This window comes from Trichoplusia ni, chromosome 1 (assembly GCF_003590095.1).
Source record: "Trichoplusia ni isolate ovarian cell line Hi5 chromosome 1, tn1, whole genome shotgun sequence".
NCBI lineage: Eukaryota > Metazoa > Arthropoda > Insecta > Lepidoptera > Noctuidae > Trichoplusia > Trichoplusia ni.
The window spans coordinates 6,409,030-6,428,408 of NC_039478.1; the positions used below are offsets into that span (position 1 = coordinate 6,409,030).

Sequence of the window (19,379 nt, forward strand, 5' to 3'; positions counted from 1 at the left end):
TTCAATTCAGATAAGAGAGTATCTTGAAAGCAATCTCATTGAAATTATAAAACTTCGTAATCTTTCGTTTTAAAATCTTTTTTCTTTGTCATTCCTACATAACTTTGGAATTATGTACATATCTTGGGAAGTTTACGAAGATTAGGACTTTTCCTTTTGAAGGAAAGGCTGCAAATTGTATAAATTATCTTAACATATCAATGAGCAATCGATCTTCGATACTTGTTCCAACACTGAGCAAGTTACTGAAACACTAAGTGAATATCTGTGTAGTTTGTGTCCTAAGTGGTGATCCTTGTCTTTCATCATAGTTGAGATTAAATTCATGTACGAACTACCAGCTATGGGCCATCGTTAACAGCAAAGAAAAGCGCTTTTAATGGTCATGTATAAGACTTGTATGTAGTATGCTAAATATAAAAAAATATTTGACTAAGTTTACTTAGAAAAAACAAATGCACATATTTATTTATTGCTATGGGCTGATGCAGTTTTTCCTACGTTTATAAAATACATCAGTATAATTTGTTCATTGAATGTAACTTGATAAATAGTTTAGCCTGCTCAATTAGTCACCTCAAATATCTAACTGCCTAGTAACTTAATTGAATTCATAATTATCCTGTTGATCAAAGCTCGTGTTATTTGAATTGCGTACGTGATACCAAATACTCTTGTTATGATTTGAACCTAACTCAAATATATATATTCATAATTCTTTAAGAAGGGTTTCCTTCTCTGATGATGAAGCTGAATCAAAATAATTACTTCATAAATCAATTTGTAACATCAGAAAACGGATAAAATATTTATTAAGCTTTTAATATAATAATCCGATCTCAATTTTATTCATAAAATTGCGTGTTTAAGATAATTAATTTTACAATGATGAATGACGCTTCCTTTTTATACGGAATAGTTTTTATTTCATGGAAGTTGACAATCCGTACAGTCAGCAACAGAAGTGTATTTCACTGAAACAAGGAAATTGGTTGCTAATCTTTTTTCCGGATGGGATTATCAATTGACCCACTTTGGGGTTGGACGGAAGGGAGCTAAGGACTTTAACTGACTAAAATTCACTCATGATACTTTCTTTATATCTCTTTTGGGCAATCTGGCCGACAGGCAGGCTAAGCATCGGACCTAATGATTAAAAAGGATATTTTGTATTTAAGTGAATATGATTATGTACAGCTCTTTTGTAAATTAAATTATGATATGCGTTACGTTAGACAAATTCAATAGGATATTTGACTAAAAAGAATACTTGATAGATCGAGTAGATTTTCAAATATGATTGAATACGGCTTTTTTCCATTAAATACTTTTTCTTTAAACCATATTCTGTTTGACCGTACATTGAAGTTGTTGGTTGTATGTTTGTTTATTGTCTAAGTCACGCTTCTAAACACCAATGTAATGGGTTTATACCATGACAAACGATGGCATCTTACGCATTGCGAAACGATGGAATGTCAGGCCATATTGTCATGTCACCTTATTTATAGCATTTGCATTAGAAAAACAAAGAAATATTTCTTTCATGACTTAACTCAACTGATAAATATATATTGTTTTACCGCCTTCAAGCTAATATATCTGGATCGATGGGGGACCATCTATATTATAACTAGTTCCTCCGTGTTTTTCAAGGCACGTTTAATTTTTGGCCCCGGTTGATACACCTACATTTTTGACAGTCGTTACATGTACTCAGAAGCTAGAAAGTCTGACAACCAGTATCTTGTTGCCCAGGTAATTGGGTTAAGGAGGTCAGATAGGCAGTCGCTCTGGGAGCCGACCCCAACATAGTTGGGAAAACGCTTTCGTGACCCGCAGTAGGTTTTTTATTTTATTTTTCATTACCTTTGCCATACCCAAATCATAGAGCATCAGAAATTAGTTTGAGCAGCCTTTTTCATAGATTTGTCGCAAAAAAGCATATAGTACACACATACACATAGCTGTATTATATTCATTTTTAGTGGCACTCATTCCAACTTCAGCATTTTATTTTAGTGCATCTAAAAATAAAAATATATTTTCATTGAGAACCGAAAACGTTACGAAAGTATTTTGCTAACTCTCCACTCAAAGTAATTTTAATATTCACATGGAATGCTTTTACTGAAGCCCTGAAAATGGCTTCATTATTCATTGTGTAGGGCAACAATAAGTTGACTACATACGTGACAAGCGGCGACGGCAACTGGCAACACCAGTGATTTTAATTTACTTGCATCACTTTACATTTTTGTCCTGCCGAGTGCAGGTCCATAAAGGAAAAAAAAAGGGAAAGTGCCTTATTAAAATGACATAGATAATAAGTTTATAGTGGTTTCTTAGGTTTACGCGAATGTGAGACATTGAAATGAAACTACTTTTACGGATTTTATCGCGGTTTAATTTTAGATTTTCCAGACCACAAATAATTAATTAAAATATGAAGGTAGAACGAGCAACATCTTCTGTCAAGACGAACGCCAACTCAGTCTGCCCGTGACCATGATACCTGCAAAGGTTTCGAAACGTCGGGAACTAAAATCTAAAATTAAACCGCGATAAAATCCGTAAAAGTAGTTTCATTTCAATAATAAGTTTAGTTGATACATGTACCTATATGTACCAATTTGAGAGAACTAGTGTGAAAATGTACCTACTATATTTTGTGAACGTAGTTTTCTAGTCAAATCTACGTAATACAGCTATCTACTATCTACGTATATACAGCTATGTCACCCTTTTTGGTGAGCGTCACTCAGTCATTATTCAAGCAGAACCTTTATACGAATTAACATGAATTCTTAAATAAAGTGTAAGACAGAATTTTTGAAAGGGTTGTAATAACATTTCTGAACTTAGCCAGTCAACCTTTGAGTAAAATGGGACTCGAAGGAAACTTCTCGAAATTCTTTTGTGCGTTCTTTAATCGAATTATTCATTGAGCATATTTTTTTGGTATGATTTTTTTTACTCAGGTACATTTTGGAATTAGTAATTAAGTTTTAAAGATTTTTTGTGGAATCATGATGAAGATTATGTGAATCATCATCATTATCGCTCGCTGTAACCGCATTGGTGGAAAATAAACTCATTTTTTTTAATCAAATTTAATTTAATTTGTTTTAATATAAGTACTAACGAAATAAACAAAATACTTTTACTACGGTAAGCCTTACTAAAAGATTTAATTTTTACGTTGTGTTCTTCTATTTACAATTGACATGGTTTTGTTTCCATTATGTATACGATATACAAAGAAAATTAAATTAACATACGTTTCTCATAAAACGTGACTTGAATTATGTAAGTCATTACAATTACTTACAATTAAATGTTTACTTTGGGGTTATTCATCTCTTTTAAATCAATAAAATTTTGAAATTACGGTTTACTCACGCTTATTTATCGGGACTTCCAGACTAGTTTCAAACCCAACTGGAGTCCTTAATCATGAGCTGACGCGACGGCGGGGTTGCATCATTTATATATATTAGATGTTTTTTGGGGAATAGTATTCATTATGAGCATCAATTTTATAACAACAACATCAGTTTGAAAGTGTTTGGATCAAACAGCAATCACATCAAAGCTATAATGGCGTGCAAGAATAGTGTAATTATATTCCTGTCAGTTCAAACCCCTTTACTGAAGGAAAACAGTCATAATGTACAAACTTGGCTGTAAATGCCATGTTCACTGTACACGACAGGGAAATTGCAAACCAAGCAATTTTAACGCTGCAAACTTATATTACAAGTTTTATTTTCTGTTAGATGTGAAATAGGTTGCGCACATAAAATGGACTAGTTGAGGTTTCAGAGGTATAAGCAAGACATAAGTCTTAGCGATTGCATTTCAAGATCTACTTATTAAAAAATATATTTTATATTTAAAAGTAAAACTGGACTAAACTTTTTATCACTGCCATAATAAACAAATGTACATACCTACTACACAGTTCTTTTTCTCCCAGTTAATTCACGTAAATGAAGCTATTTCTCACACCTAAAACTATACTAAAACGCGACCCATCCCATAAAATTAACAACATCGCTACAAAAATCAAATCCATTCTCCAAAATAACACCAGATTGTTAATCACAATAATTTACTTAACAAACAAAAGCAATTTGGGTGAAACGAATATAAATATTTCAGGATTGTATCAACATTTCACTTGTTGAAGCGAGGCGGGCTTAGCTGTACAAAATTTCAAATGACTCATGAATAAACAACATCCTGTATCTGTACTCTTGAAATACAAATTGGATGTCTGAAAACCTGGGACCTATTTATGTAAAAAAAAAATACATTTAGAATGTACTAATGTACTTGATATCTATAAGTATTTATTAGTTTTAAGTATTTCAGGGCACATACCAACATACAAGTACACCGGCACATCTAAACGTACCCCTGACACGTTTCCAATAGCACCACAAAAAACCCCTTACTACTACTTATCACAATAAAATATATCTGAGTTACTAATTATGAATAAAAAAAAATACAAGAGCCTGGATAAATTAAAATGTTGAAAATAAAAATTATAACATTTCAAGCAAACATTCGTTTAAATACCTTAAAACAAAAATACCAGATCAAATATATCAATTCCCTTGATATTCCAATATGGAGTTTCATTACTTTGATGACGATATTTAAATCTTCAGCCTCCATTAATCATTCTGCGATGAAATGTATTCGTTCGAATATTTTTAATTGAATGCATCGAAATAATGTTTATTTTTACATTTATTTACTTAACGATTTTAAAAATTCTATGAAAATATTAAATGATCGAATACTTAAAGTTGCAATTTTTAGTCAGCGTTACGTCTCATTCTGTCTCACTCTTGAAAATCTTTTTAGACCGTATAAAGCACCTTTTAGTGTATTATAAGTTTAGCAATTTTATAAATTTTACTGTTTCATTCGAAAACCAATTCTCTGTGTTTACATTAGGATCTGAATCCAGTTGTCCTTATATTCCCAATTGATGTAGTTTGATTTTAGTAAAGAGGTTTTCACCCATATAGACTAAACTCATTGTTTATATCCACGGCCCGACTATCTAACAAGATTCTTTCCTCGTTCTATTATGGATGGCATAGGTTAAGTGAATTTTCTTGACTTTTTCTCTTAATATTTACATTTGTTTATGACAGTGACCAGTTATAACCAGATATAATTTTTTGTTACAAAACGGTAAACAGTAAATTTTTGGTGTAGTGTATATATTTTTATATTATCTTTATAAAATTTTAGTTTCTTGTCTGGTCAGCATTTTTGTTTGAAAATCCACTTGTAATATTCGTATACCTACTCAAAATGAAGCCACTTGGTTCATTCGTTACGTTTTGCAGGAAAACATGCATCATGAAAAATGCTCACGAAAAAATATTCAAGAAAAATTTGCTTGAAGAGAGATTTCAATGAATTACCTGTATTCTGAACACGTTGCTGAAAGGGAAGTAGGGCGGTGTGTATTTTAATGCTGACGAATTGCACGTAGCGAATCTGTTTATTTGCACATGTAAATACAGAATTTAAATATACTTAAACTGAAGGAATTAATTCAATATTTATTCTTGACGAAGCATCGGTTTATTTAACAAAACATCCCATTTACGATGTCAAAATTCCGGCAACAGATTACTTTGATATTTTCCGATGCTATCTTAATTTATTAATAACCAACCTCCGTGTACTTAGGCTTAACGAAACCTAAATAAACATTGATATAATTAGCTATTCAGTCCATTTCTCATCTAAATGTAATTTGTAAAGTAAATTTCAAGCTTTGTTATACCAAAACTCGAGAAAACTGAAAACTTGTTTCCTAAATTCATTATGGAGTGGAAATATATGAATGTACGTTAAATACGTCGCATAATCCATGTACGTCACGTAAACGATTGTTGCGTAACACTCGCTTGTTTAACTCGCGAGGCGGGAGGCGACCTGTTCCTGACATATTCATTTTGATTCAATAAAACAGTGTAGTGTTAGTATGAGTACTAAAATTACGTAATGAACGAATGTATGAAAATGACATTAACAAAATCTATTTTCTGAACGGCACTTGTTTTTGAATTGTGAATAATTGAGCTGACTATTTCTGAATTTGTTTTTGTTTGTCGAAACTGATTCCAGTGTATAATTAAATAAATTATTGTACTCAAACATTTTGGCTGCTGTAAATGGCAAAATATTATTATAATTTCATTGTACCATATAATATAAATAATACAAACCTGTAAACGTCCGACTGCTGGGCCAAGGATTTCCCCACGTAGTAAAAGATTCGTCATTGCTCCATCACAAGATGGGTCTTGTTAAAATATTTAACCATGCCAATTTCCTAAAGAAACTCTTTGCTTAAACGTTAATTCTATCTATGTAAAGTAAAAGGAAAGTGAATTAAATATCAATTAGTGGCCATTTAGAAGTGATCATGACGTCACAAAGTTTCTCATCGATAGAACAATAGGCAAATTAACTTAAACTACGACTACTGGGATTTCATTGTTGTTTCAATTATTTCTCCATGATACGTAAATAACTAGATTGAATTATGGGAACAAGTTGATATAAATAATATTGCATTTAATATGATAATAACATTTTATATTATAAATGCGAAAGCATATGAGTCTGTGTGTGTATGTGTATATTTATTATAGAGGGCTAGCGACACCTTAGACAAACGTATTGGCTACTTTTACCCGACTTCGTTAAAAGAGAATAATATTTTGACCTGTAACAGCTATAACCACACAGTTACTTGATAGTAATAAGTAATTGTTTTCGATGATGTTTTTTTTATGTTTTTTATTATTATTACTGTCCTTTTTTTATTTTTATTATTGTTACTACTTAATATCTTCTACTTTTCAAAGTTGTTTAATTTTACTCCTTTTTATATAGCAATATTGTACCTGTGAATACTGTGAAGACTTTCTTTCTTTTTTTTTGTAATTGTTGTGCACGTCTATAATTGATGTAAACACTAGTTTTAAGATTCGTGTAATGTTTATTTTTATGTTTGTGTTTATGTTGTTGATGTGCCTAAATAAATAAATAAATAAATAAATAAATAACCGACATCCAAGCGGGCAAAGCCGCGTGCAACAGGTAGTAACATAATTAATAAGAATAAAACCAACCTTAGCCCATGCATAGATTGACCAAAATTCTTGCACATAGTAGAATAGTAAGTCTAGATTTCTCCTAGATTAGCTCAACCTGAACTTGATTATTACTCAAACACTATGTTGTAGGTTATTAAGCCTCTCTCTCTTTTAACCTAAGTATTAAAACGAAAATTAATTTTGAAAATCAATATTTCATGCGTTCCTCCTACTTTATACCTCCCACATCTGTTTCCCAGTATAAAGTCATACTAAAATAATAAGGAAACATAAAACGCTTATTATGTAGTCACTCTAAGCTCTTGAATTCTCTCAGCGTACAACGTCAGCTTTACCCGACACTAACTTCACTTAGCAACGTTGACATCTCACGTCGACGCCGACGAGCGTCTTTACCACCAAATTAATATACCACAGTATAGTATATTTATTTTGTAGCAGGAATTAAGTAAAACTCTCGCACAAATTATTAAAAGTTTGATATTTAACTAATTTCAAATGAAAACTATTTCAATTGCTATCAATTTTTTAAATTAATTATTTCGGGTCGGGTCCGAAACTAGTCGCAATCCTGATACCTAAACACACGAGAATAAACTAAAGTTTTTAAAATATTAACGGGATTATGTTGAGATATCTCCAGCTCTCCATTCTGTTCATATTTTCTCTTCCAAACATTTATAGCTATTTTATAATTGTAGCTTAAAATTAAGACCTCGAATGTTTACGAACGGGGACGAACCTATCACGAATCTGATTTCTTTTGCAAATATTAATTATTTTTGGACAATAGAAATTTCTCCCCATAGATGCTGAACTACATATTATTTATACATTAGAACATATCAGAGACATTGGAACGCCAACAATGGCTCATATCTAGTGGAACGTGAGAACGATTATTTCAATCGGCTTTTAACAAAACAATGGAGAGAATTGTGAAAAAACAACTAACGACCGGTGTTTTGTTAACAAAACGTTAATGTTACTGTTACTGTATAGCTTGTGTAACTGTCGGATGACTTCAAATAAATTGTCTTGTGTAACATACGAGTATAGGCCGGAGCTATCTTTGTTTATTTTAAAATTTGCTCGAATTGTTTGTAAAGCAGCGTGTTCAGTATGGCTAACGTCATTAGTCAAGAGAGGTCGAAGTTAAAAGTATAAATGATCTATAGATATCTCTCTTATCATGTTGTGTGTTTGACGTTCGATAATTAAGAAAATATAATACAGAAGAAATTATCAGCATACACCTAGATAAAGCTACTCTCTAGTCTCTCTCTCCTCCCAGCTATATTTCCCATATGGTGGTGGGGTCAGCTATCCTAATTTTTCTTGTCCACTTCGCTGTGTCCCTAACATCATTCTAGGACAACTGGCCTTCCTTCATATCCTCCAATACTACATCACTCCATCTCGTTTTGTTGCTACAAAAACTACAAGTCTATAAAGGATTATACGCAATAGCTTATAGATAAATCAGAACAAAACGCATCGTACAGCTGTTACAAATGGGTGACTAGATCAATATCAAGTACATGCAATGAATAAATAAATAAGTGAATACTTACGCATTCCGTAACATAAGACATCACGACCGTTTCCATTACCAACAATCTAGGATAAAAAACTCTGAGCCACCGTTCAAATATCGAAGTCGATCGGAATGACCTTACATTTGAATTTTCCTTCAAAACCAGACGATAACAATCTATTAGATATATTAAAGCCTGTCTTTATTGGGAACCCGGCCTGGATTTCAGCCAAACGCCGCTTGATGCTACAAAAGGGATGCTTATTATTCTTGCAGAACTTAAGTTTTTGAAATAAGTTATTATTATTACTCTTGATAGTTGCTTGGTGGTGGTAGATAATTTTGAGTAAACCAATGATTTTCATTTTTTAAGAAAAGTTGGATTTGTTAACAAGTTTTCTAAATAATCTAAGCCACATTAAGAAAGTAGCAGAACAAATAACAATCGATAAAAACACATTTCTTAAAACGATTTTACACGTTTAAAAATGGTTAACTCACGCGTGTTTATCGGGATTGCCCCACTAGTTTCTGATGCATGCGCATTTATGCGCATCGAACTGAACGATCCCGAAATACGCGTGGGTACTCCATTCTAAAGCAATTAAAATTAATTTAGCCATTTTTCTCCAAGCAAATGATGACGCTTCTTTACAAATTTGACACAGTCATTTCAAATCGATCAAAATGAAAAAACTAATTTAAAAAAAGTGAAACCAAGTCACATTCACATTCTACCATCGAAAAATCCAGGACCAAACAAAAATCGATCAAACATTTCCATTAATGGCGAGAGACGAACGCGATCCGAATACTTAATACGTAATTACACTAACAAATCATTGTCCTCGCATCGAAAACAAATGAACCTATAATGAAGACCACGAAGACTATCCCTTAAGGTGCGTTTCCGTGCACTGCGACCGATCGCAGATACAAGAAATAGTAATTTCGCGTGACGTCAATTTCAATTTTCATCCTTGTATATGCAAGGGTTATGACACCAACCTCCACTCCTGAAATTTTAAGCAATTTATCTTACTAAGAATATACCTGTCTTCAATTTTTTATTACTTTACTGATGGTCCAAACAAAATTTTACTTTTCATTCGTATTGAGCCGGCAAAAATCGTCGGCACCAAACACTCTCACCCAACCAATGCCTTATCATCCAAAACGCACGGACACGTACCCTTTACCTTGAATGGGTCACAGAAATCCCAGCTGACTTTCTAACGAAATATTTAACACGTCGTGCGCACGCGCCTTTAATATTCATTGGATACAACAATGGCGGCGATCGACTATAATTTTAGGAGACGTACGCAGTTGTTGTCAACCATTGTCATTATGTAGTGTATTACGTTGTAGGAATATAGATTGATTACAGTGCCGGTGTGGCTTATATTTTGGGTCCCTTACCAAAAAAGAAGAAAGAGTGACGTCTCTTTATTGTATGTTATTATGGTACCATAATGAATAATTAATGTTTAGTCGAAAAACATCAACAAATGCTTTGAATTATTATTCGCATTTGTAATAAAGTACTTCGTCTTTTGAGTTGCCTGATTCAGAATATATGCAGAAAATAAAAGTAGGGTAAGAAATTTTTTTTTCATTGTTTATTCGTTTGTGCAAATTCGTTGTTAAGTAAAATAATTTACCACAGTATTTATTTTTGCTATAGCATTTTTTTATATCACTAACTGGTAAATCCGGGCCCGAAAATCCAGGAAGAAATAACAAAAGAGACGGTCCCATTCTATTTAATGGCGCCATTACAAATAGCATTTTAAAGACAGTTAAATTCAAAGCAGTAACCCAAAGTTTTAAGGAAGTAAAATAAAGGAAGGAATTCCTATCGAAAGTTGAGCCAAAATTGATTGCGTGGAAATTATTAGAGGCTTTACGATGATCATAAAAGTGGGTGATATCAGGGGGTCATATCCGATTGAAGCAATTGGCAAATATGTGTTAATTCACCTTTGCTCATCTAAAGTGGTGGACTTTTCATCTGCAAAGGTCAGGGAAGAATGGGAAGAACAAATATCGAGGTTTCTTCAAGGCTGATGATGATACACTTTATACTTGTTTAAACACAGATAAAATAAGAAAAAGCAGATAATTATAGTATTACTCACCTGTGGGATTCACAGGTCTTTAATAATAACTTACTTATTCCAATGACGTGAATAATTATTTACAATCCAAATTGGTTTACCTACTTATAAGATAAAGCCAACGTCACACAAAATTACACATCGACAAGCAAACTTCAACAAAATATTAAAAGAATGACCTAAATGAAAAACATGGAAGGACCATTGAAAAATTCATCGCGTTACATGCCTCATAGAGAGGCCAATCTCTAGCCAGGCAGCGCTCCCGACGGACGCTAGAAATTGCAAAAATCTCCTCTCGACCGCCTCAAGAGACACTTAGGCCCAACATCCCGGTACCAAAGTGTTTATGTATAAGTTTCCGTACAAACGTATCGAAGCTTTGTAATTCAAAGAGGATCCAAGGATTCCTTTGAGTAACTTTGCCGGAAACCTACATTTCTGGATCACTGTATTTTTCTGTAATTTTCTTTCTGGTATAGTTCTGATGAAGACATAGCTCAGTTATAATAGAAGATCAGAAGTCACATTTAGAAAATTATGATTAAAATAGTGTTTTTGAGCGCTGGTTTTGTCTTCTTTGCCACTAGATTTTGCAATTTTCGCTATGTGAAATTGTAATTATTGGGATATTTTTTTGACAGAAGGCATACATTTTGCCCTGGTCTATAACTTAAACGATGACGTGAACTTGTGAGTTATAGTTAATTAGTTGCCATTCATATATTTGACTTTACGGCCACTCATATTTTTTATACCGAGATCTGACACCGCAATCACGGCCGCATAAGAAAAAGTAAAACAATAGACGTTACATCATGTGTTATTACATGTTTTCATAATTTAATAACTATATACAAGCGGTTAAGTTATCGTTCCATTGTTTTAGTTGTGTTATCAATCACAAGTGTTGGTTTTGAGGAAGTTAGTTTGTCAAATTTTAATCTGATTCTTTGAATTAATACATTTCGAATACCAGATGTAATTAGATTTTTTGTTCTTATTTTTAACATGTTTCAGTTAGAACTAAGGAATTGTACCCTTGTGTCGTACAAACATTCAAGTCACATGCACACAAAGACTCAGACTCAGGTCAAGCAATTGTGTATCGCACACGCGCGGATCGAACCCGCGACTTCAACCACTAAAGTATGAAACTTTAAAGTTATGTTGCTGAGTTTATAACCATAAAAATTAACCGCAGCAATGTATTTTTATGTATTTTTTTAAATGCATTTTTTAAATGCAATGCCTTTTATGCCTTCTACGACAGTAGCAGTATTGTTCTAAAACCTAATAACACAGGTACGAAAACAAACAATCATCATCATCATCATCTCAGCCTATAGCAGTCCACTGTTGGACATAGGCCTCTCCATAATTTCTCCAGCGCGACCGGTTCGTTGCCACCTGCATCCAACGGGTCCTAGCCCGTAGGATGGCCACTTCAACTTGCTAAGTTGAAGTGACAATGGGCGGGCCACATAGCGCGAAGATCGGACGGCCGATGGGTCAGAAAAGTTCTGGAGTGGAGACCACGTACCACCAAGCGCAGCGTGGGACGGAAACAAACAATACCTACTTATAAATAAGCACAACAGTAAAAAAACTCTTTGTCGATTCCTGAAAAAGATAACACGCCCAAAAATGTCTCACCTCGTACTGAAACCTTTGCTTTTACCTACGTACATTTTTTTGAAATCGTTTGATGGTGACGATTTTGCCGCTCCATTTGTTTCAGACGAGATGCCAACATGTTGTTTCGTGTTATGTTTGTGTAAGTGCTGAGTTATTTTTACAGACGTAAAGGTTGTTAAGAATGTGTATAAAAATAATTGAGTCAAACTATGTAAATGGCAAAAAATAGATGAAACATTACGACGAACAATTTTTGAAGTTATCTTTTATTTTAATTTATACTAAGAAAATACATTTGTAACTAAAATAGATTAAAGTAAAAAATACAAATATCTAAATATTAATATACCTACTAATAAATCTTTAACTTTATAAAGTTAACTAAAATCAATCCAAATTATCAAATTCTAAAGTCGTAAAGCCAAAAACACCCAATTTTAATTCTGTTAGTTTCTTCACTAGTTGAAAATTAATTAATATTATTTCCGAACCCAATTTCTATGAACTAAAGAAACATAAATAAAGTTCTAATAAACGGGCAAGATAATTGTGATAGTTTGTTTTGCTCTATTTATTTTGAACATCCTCAATTAAATAGAACAAAGCATAATAAAGCTGGACGAGTGAATCTTTGGAAAATCTAGACGGATTCTAATAAACTTTATATTAGGCAATAACTGGAGCTATACTTTTGTTTTTGAAAATGAATTAGGGTCCCGTAAAGAACACAAATCCCAAAAATCTAAATCACACGAACGGAATTTCAAAACTAATTTAATTAATATCATTGTTACTGAATTTCACTCATAGGCAAATGAAAGAAAAGGGTAGGACTTCGCCCATCATTGGAAATTCAGAGCTAACAATGAATAAATACAAACCTACTTTAACAAATTATTTCTACTTTATCTTCAATTAGTATACTTCCTCTATAGTTCGTTCTCCTTATTTCTACGGAAGCAGGAACAACAAGGGTAAAACCACAGGGCGCCGCTAGTATAACAATAAAACGGAATTTCGTAATCGTAACTCTAAATGAATATCGTCAATAAACGTTAATAACCTTAACCTTTATTGTTCACCTTGAAAACAATTGAATGATTCGTCCTACGTAGGACATCCTATAAAACCAGTCAATTGTTATAAACAATTAAATAATGATGAAAATTAATGACACGTGGTTACGTGTGGCCAGTATAACTTGACCCCCTGAAGTATGTTTCACGATATTACTCACAGTATGATTTATTATTACAAAACTTTAAACCAGTTTATATTTTTAGTAGCTACATCGACAGATGGATTTTTTAAAGGAGATCAACACAATTATAAGACGGTTAAAGCATAGTAATAAATTAATAGGATCTTCAAAAACTTAAAAAGATTAATTTAAAACTGGACTTTGAAGTTTTACCTTAAACAACAACAATAATTTACACTATTTCAATTATCATAGATCTAAATAATTAAATATTTGGACGAATTTCAACCAGGCTAAAACTTCTAAGTAAAAAAAGCCGAAGTTCCATTAATTAAAAGATGAAATGCATAATGAATTGTCAATTCCATTATCATCAATCATTCAAATATTGGGACCAGCCTTTTTCAATATTTCCTTAACGTGCAACTCAATTAATCAAACTTGGTGGAAGGTGCTCTGTCAGGCGTATTGTCTTTCTTAAGCTGTTTTAGAAAGGAACCATCTAGATATCAAATATTCAAAATGAAATGCCGCAATTCTTTAATTTTATTTACTTAAAAAATCAGGACGTTTGTTACTGTTCAACAGCGATAAGACTCTACTTTCCGCTACAATCATCACTGCAAGGTGTTTCTTCAAGCTTTATGTGCCAAGAAGCAATAGTTTATGGGATTCCGCAGTCACACGTGTTGATGACCCCATTTTTTTATATCATCTCTTCAATGAAGAAACATCAAACTGCTAAACTAAACTCAACTTTTGACTGGCCTGTTGGTCTAGTGGTGAGTGACCCTGACTGCTATACCGGAGGTCGTGGGTTCGATTCCCACCCCGAACAAATGTTTGTGTGATGAGCACGATCATTTGTTCTGTGTCTGGGTGTAATTTATCTATATTATGTATGTATTTAGAAATATATAAGTAAGTTTATCAGTTGTCTGGTTACCATAACACAAGCTCTGCTTAGCTTGGGATCAGATAACCGTGTGTGAGTTGTCCCAGGATATTATTATTATTATTTCCTTTATTTTATTAAAATACATATAAATTACATTTTTAAATATATATAAAAAACAACATACATTTAAAAATATAAAAAATAGTGTCCAACCGGCAACGGGTACAGGGCCCAAGCTGCCGGTGGTCAGGGCTCCAGAGAGAGGAACCTCCTCACGATGCGCGCCGTGTCCAGAAGTACCGCTTTCTGAATCAAACCCTTGACCCAGACGCCCAACGAGAGCCTCCGAAGATGTTGATCGAGGCTTTTGGCTATTAAGCCATTGGCACTTACGACTATCGGGACAATGATTGCCGAGTCCACCTCCCACAAGTCGACAACCTCGTGAGCTAAATCCAAATATTTCAATTGTTTTTCTTTTTCTGCTTTCACGAGGTTCTCGTCATGGGGGATAGTGATATCAACAATCATTGTCCGACGCTCTGATCGATCGATCACCACTATATCAGGCTTATTGGCAACAATAGTCCTGTCAGTGATGATAGATCGATCCCAGTACAGTGTGATATGACCGCTTTCGAGAACTGGGTCGGGCACATACTTATAGTACGGCACCTCAGATTCCACAAGTTTGTATTTCAGAGCAAGCTGCTGATGGATAATCCTGGCCACTTGGTTATGTCTGTGCAAGTATTCACCGTTAGCAAGACGAGAACATCCCGAAACTATATGTCTCAAGGATTCACCGGGACAGTGACATGCCCGACAGATGTCAACTGTACCATCCTTAATTATATATTTTCGGTAGTTATTCGTCATGATAACTTCATCCATAATTGCACATACAAACCCTTCGGTTTCTCCAAAGAGATCTCCGAAGCGTAGCCAGGCCACGGACGCTAAGAAATCTACATCGGCCCCGTGAAGGGTCCGATAATAGCGTCCGTGTAGCTCCTTGCTTTGCCATACATCTTTGCGGTCTTTGACGCTTAGTACGATAGGTTTGTGCCAGTTCTCTTTACCTAGAAAGAGCGGAGTGAAGCCCTTATCCACTGCCACCACATCTCGGTGCATCCCCACGTCCACTCGGAGGAAATACTCCCTGAGGTTACATACCTCGCGATTATGGAGGGTCTTGGCATTTAGGAAGCCACGACCCCCACACTTTCGCGGGATATATAACCTCATTACCGATGATCGCGGGTGGTGCATTCGATTTGCGGTGAGCAGTGTGCGGACTCTTCTATCCAAGGCGTCCAGTTCGGTCTGTGTCCACTTGAGTATGCCAAAGGAGTACATTATCACTGGCATGACCCAACCATTAAAGGCACGCACCTTGTTACCGCCCGATAAGGAACTTTTTAGTACCTTATTCAGGCGGCCAAAGAAACGTGTCTGTAACGATTGTTTCATGTCAGCGACATTAATGCCTAACGCCTCTGACATACCCAAGTATTTGTAGGTTTCCGTTGAGGAGAGGGACCTAAGGTTTATAGAATCCGAGAGCTGTATGCCCTGGGATTCTACAATCCCACCTCGTTTTACATGCATGACTGCACATTTGTCAACACCAAATTCCATTCTGATGGAATTACTGAAGCTTTCAGTAATCTTCAGTAACTTCATCAGTTGCAACTTGTTGGAAGCAAACAATTTCAGGTCATCCATGTACAACAAGTGGGAGATTACCTGGCTTCCTCTCCGCAACGAATAGCCCAGCCTTGAATTCTCAAGCAGAGTGCTAAGAGGATTCAAGGCTAAACAGAACCACAGGGGACTCAAACTGTCACCTTGAAATATTCCCCGCTCAATCCTAATAAGTTGACCGCTCTTTTGGATATCCCGACATCCTGGATAGTGAAGCACCGTAGTCCATTGCCCCATACATGACTTCAAAAAAGTGCGTAGAGTTGTATTGATTTTATACAACTCTAGCACCCTCATGAGCCATGCATGTGGCACCGAATCATAGGCCTTCTTATAATCTATCCAACATGTCGACACACCCTTTTTGGAGCGGCGAACTTGTTGGCAAATAGTCATATCAATAAGGAGTAGCTCCTTAGTACCACGTGACCCATTCCTACATCCATTCTGAGAGGCAGACATGATAGAAAACCGTTCAATATGGTCATTAATCTTTTCTCTCAGAATGGATGTAAGCAGTTTGTAGATGGTGGGTAAACATGTAATGGGTCTATAATTTTTGGGGTCCGTGGTACTACCTGTTTTGTGGAGCAGATGGGTGGAACCAGTAGTGAAGAACTGTGGGAGCACGCCCGAGTCTACGGCAGATTGGAATTGGGATGCTAAGCAACCATGTGAACTTGGTAGCCATTTCAACCAGAAGTTATGCAGTCCATCCGGGCCCGGGGCTTTCCAATTGGCCAACGGACGGACTGCATTGGCTACGTCTTGGGGACTAATATCAATAGCCCCCATTTCTTCTATTCGTTCACACGATTGCTCAACATCACGTATCCAATCCCCCTCAGAGTGGGTTACAGGCGCCAACCAGATGCTGCGCCAAAACAAATTTGTAGCGACATCATCCGGCAGGCGTCCGGCACCCTCCTCCGACGCAGGTTGCTCCCAAGATCTGTACACCCATCTTTGGTCTCTTTGGAACATACGGTTCTGGTGAAATCGGTCCACCCGAGTCTTGTACCGTCGAATACGGCTTGCCCAGGCACACACCTTTTGCTTAAAAAAGTCAATGCGTTCTGTAACTCGGGCGGTGTATTCGCTGGGGCTAATATTAGTCCCAGTAAACGCCCGCTTTACAAAACGCATGACCCTAGGGCGAGTGTTTCCGCCCCGAAACGCAACAAGTTTGGCTATGAGTGTCCTGGCCTCAGCAACACGCTTCTCAATCCTGCACTGCCAGGCTGGTGCCGCTTGCTTAGGCCGTGCAGCTGTGTTATCTCGAAAGGTAACACCAGCTACACGACACGCCGCAACAGCCGCACAGTACAGAAGCGAGTGCGTGTCACCGAGGTCTTCGCTGTTCCCAAAATAACTGGATAGCAGCGAATCCAGGACACCCATTAGCGCCTTGTTTCGGTTGTGCATGGGCAAGCGAGGTAGTCGCGGTCTCTGGTCCCGGGGTGTTGACCGATACTCCAGAACCGCCTGTTCCAATGTACTCCTTATATGATCACTGCACTGGGTACTTACAGTTATAGCACCGTCATCATCTCCCCCGTCAGCAGGGTTGGCAGGCAGCGCGCTTGCAGCTGGCGCTTCCGCTATTGACGGGGTAACGACGACAGGGCTAGTCTGCACTTCAGAGCGCAATCGATCAAGCGTCGCGTCATCCAATCTGTGATTACGTTGGATAACTCGCACTTGATCCGACAAACGTTGTGCCGATACGTCGACGTCCGGTTCAAGGGCCCGAAACAGAGAGAGCATTCTGGCACGGTACGCAGTGAGGTTAGTTCCTCCCCCTGTCGCCCCATAGTAGGCGCGCATGACATTCTCGTTCATGGGTCGAGTCCACTTCATGCGCTGCACTACACCACCGGGAGCGGGAGCCCTGTTCGAGGCCGGTTGGCCTGAGGGCGCCAAGCTGCTCGGCGGCCGGCGCCTCCCCGGCCGACGTACAGGTGTTGGCGACGTCGGCGGGGAGTAGTACTCGTCGCTGGAGCTCGACGCGACTGCAACTGCCGGCGCTGGACCTCGGCCCGGCGGCAGCTGCGAGGCGGAGCTCGGCGACGAGCCCGGGGATGGAAGGCGTGCTGCTCTTCTTCGTGTCAACATTTATCTATTCTTGTTTTCTGAGTCGTAAATTACATATTTTATAGTGATGACATATGTCATCGTACATCGGATTTTCATTTTTATTTACTTTTTTATTTTAATATGGTTTCTTGAGTTTTATATGTGCACTTTTACTATATACTATTATAAAAATATTGTTTATTGTATAATTATCGTAAAGAAGTTCGAAAATAAAAATATTCAGAAAAAATAGATGATTGACGGTTGACACGAAGTTTTTTTTTTTTTTTTTTTATTATTATTATCAAAATTCTTCCAGAAAGATGTTTAAACCTAATAAGGAACTAAACTAGTCAAAGTACAGCATCATTCAAGTATACGATGACAGCATTCACGGTTTCCAAGTAGGTACGTTTTGCAGGTGCAGACAAAACAATAGAAGCTCGGGACCGTCAAACACTTAAATCACAAGAACCGGTTCATTGCACAATCACGTTTGAATGCTAATCAGCAGTAATGACTGTTATTCACAAGCCAATATTAGCTGTAGTATGTCCTTCTTATTCAGAATCACGTGACTTACTTAAATAGGGTGGCCTACGATTACCACGTCATAAGATAGGATTAGTGTGGGAAAGAGATGCTTCTCTATACCGTGTAGTGGACTGTCTTGCTTCCTACTCCTCCTCTTCCTCGCGTCGCTTTCCTCAACACTGAAGGTCGTAGAAACAGTGTACTACGTATTATTCTCCGCCATCTATTTCTATCTGCCGCCGAGTGGAGAGCATCGTGTCTTGCTTCCACAACTGTATCTAACATTTCCTTGACAAATGGTAAGAAAGCTCAACTTAATGTAAACTCAAAGAAACATTAAAACATTGTGTCAATATATAATATTCAAAGTTTCAAGCCTAAGTATAATGCCGTAAAGTTAATTACAGCACAGTTCATTGGACGTTATAATATTATTAGAGAAGTTTGTTTAAGCTATTTAAATAAATTTGTTGTAATCCTAACAATCCCGTTTGGGTAGCCATTGTAT

At 36.2% G+C, this 19,379-nt stretch overlaps 2 protein-coding genes across 2 annotated transcripts in view; one reads left to right on the forward strand and one right to left on the reverse strand.

Moving 5' to 3' along the window:
* Nucleotides 1–19,379, forward strand: part of LOC113492131 (rap1 GTPase-activating protein 1) — a 276,804-nt gene that overhangs the window by 50,961 nt on the left and 206,464 nt on the right. The gene's annotated exons all lie outside the window — the stretch shown is intronic.
* Nucleotides 14,088–18,376, reverse strand: LOC113500263. The gene is made up of 2 exons (XM_026880987.1): nt 17,312–18,376; nt 14,088–14,138 (listed from the first exon to the last, which is right to left on the reverse strand). The coding sequence occupies exons 1-2, from the start codon at nt 18,374–18,376 to the stop codon at nt 14,088–14,090; spliced, it is 1,116 nt and encodes a 371-aa protein (XP_026736788.1).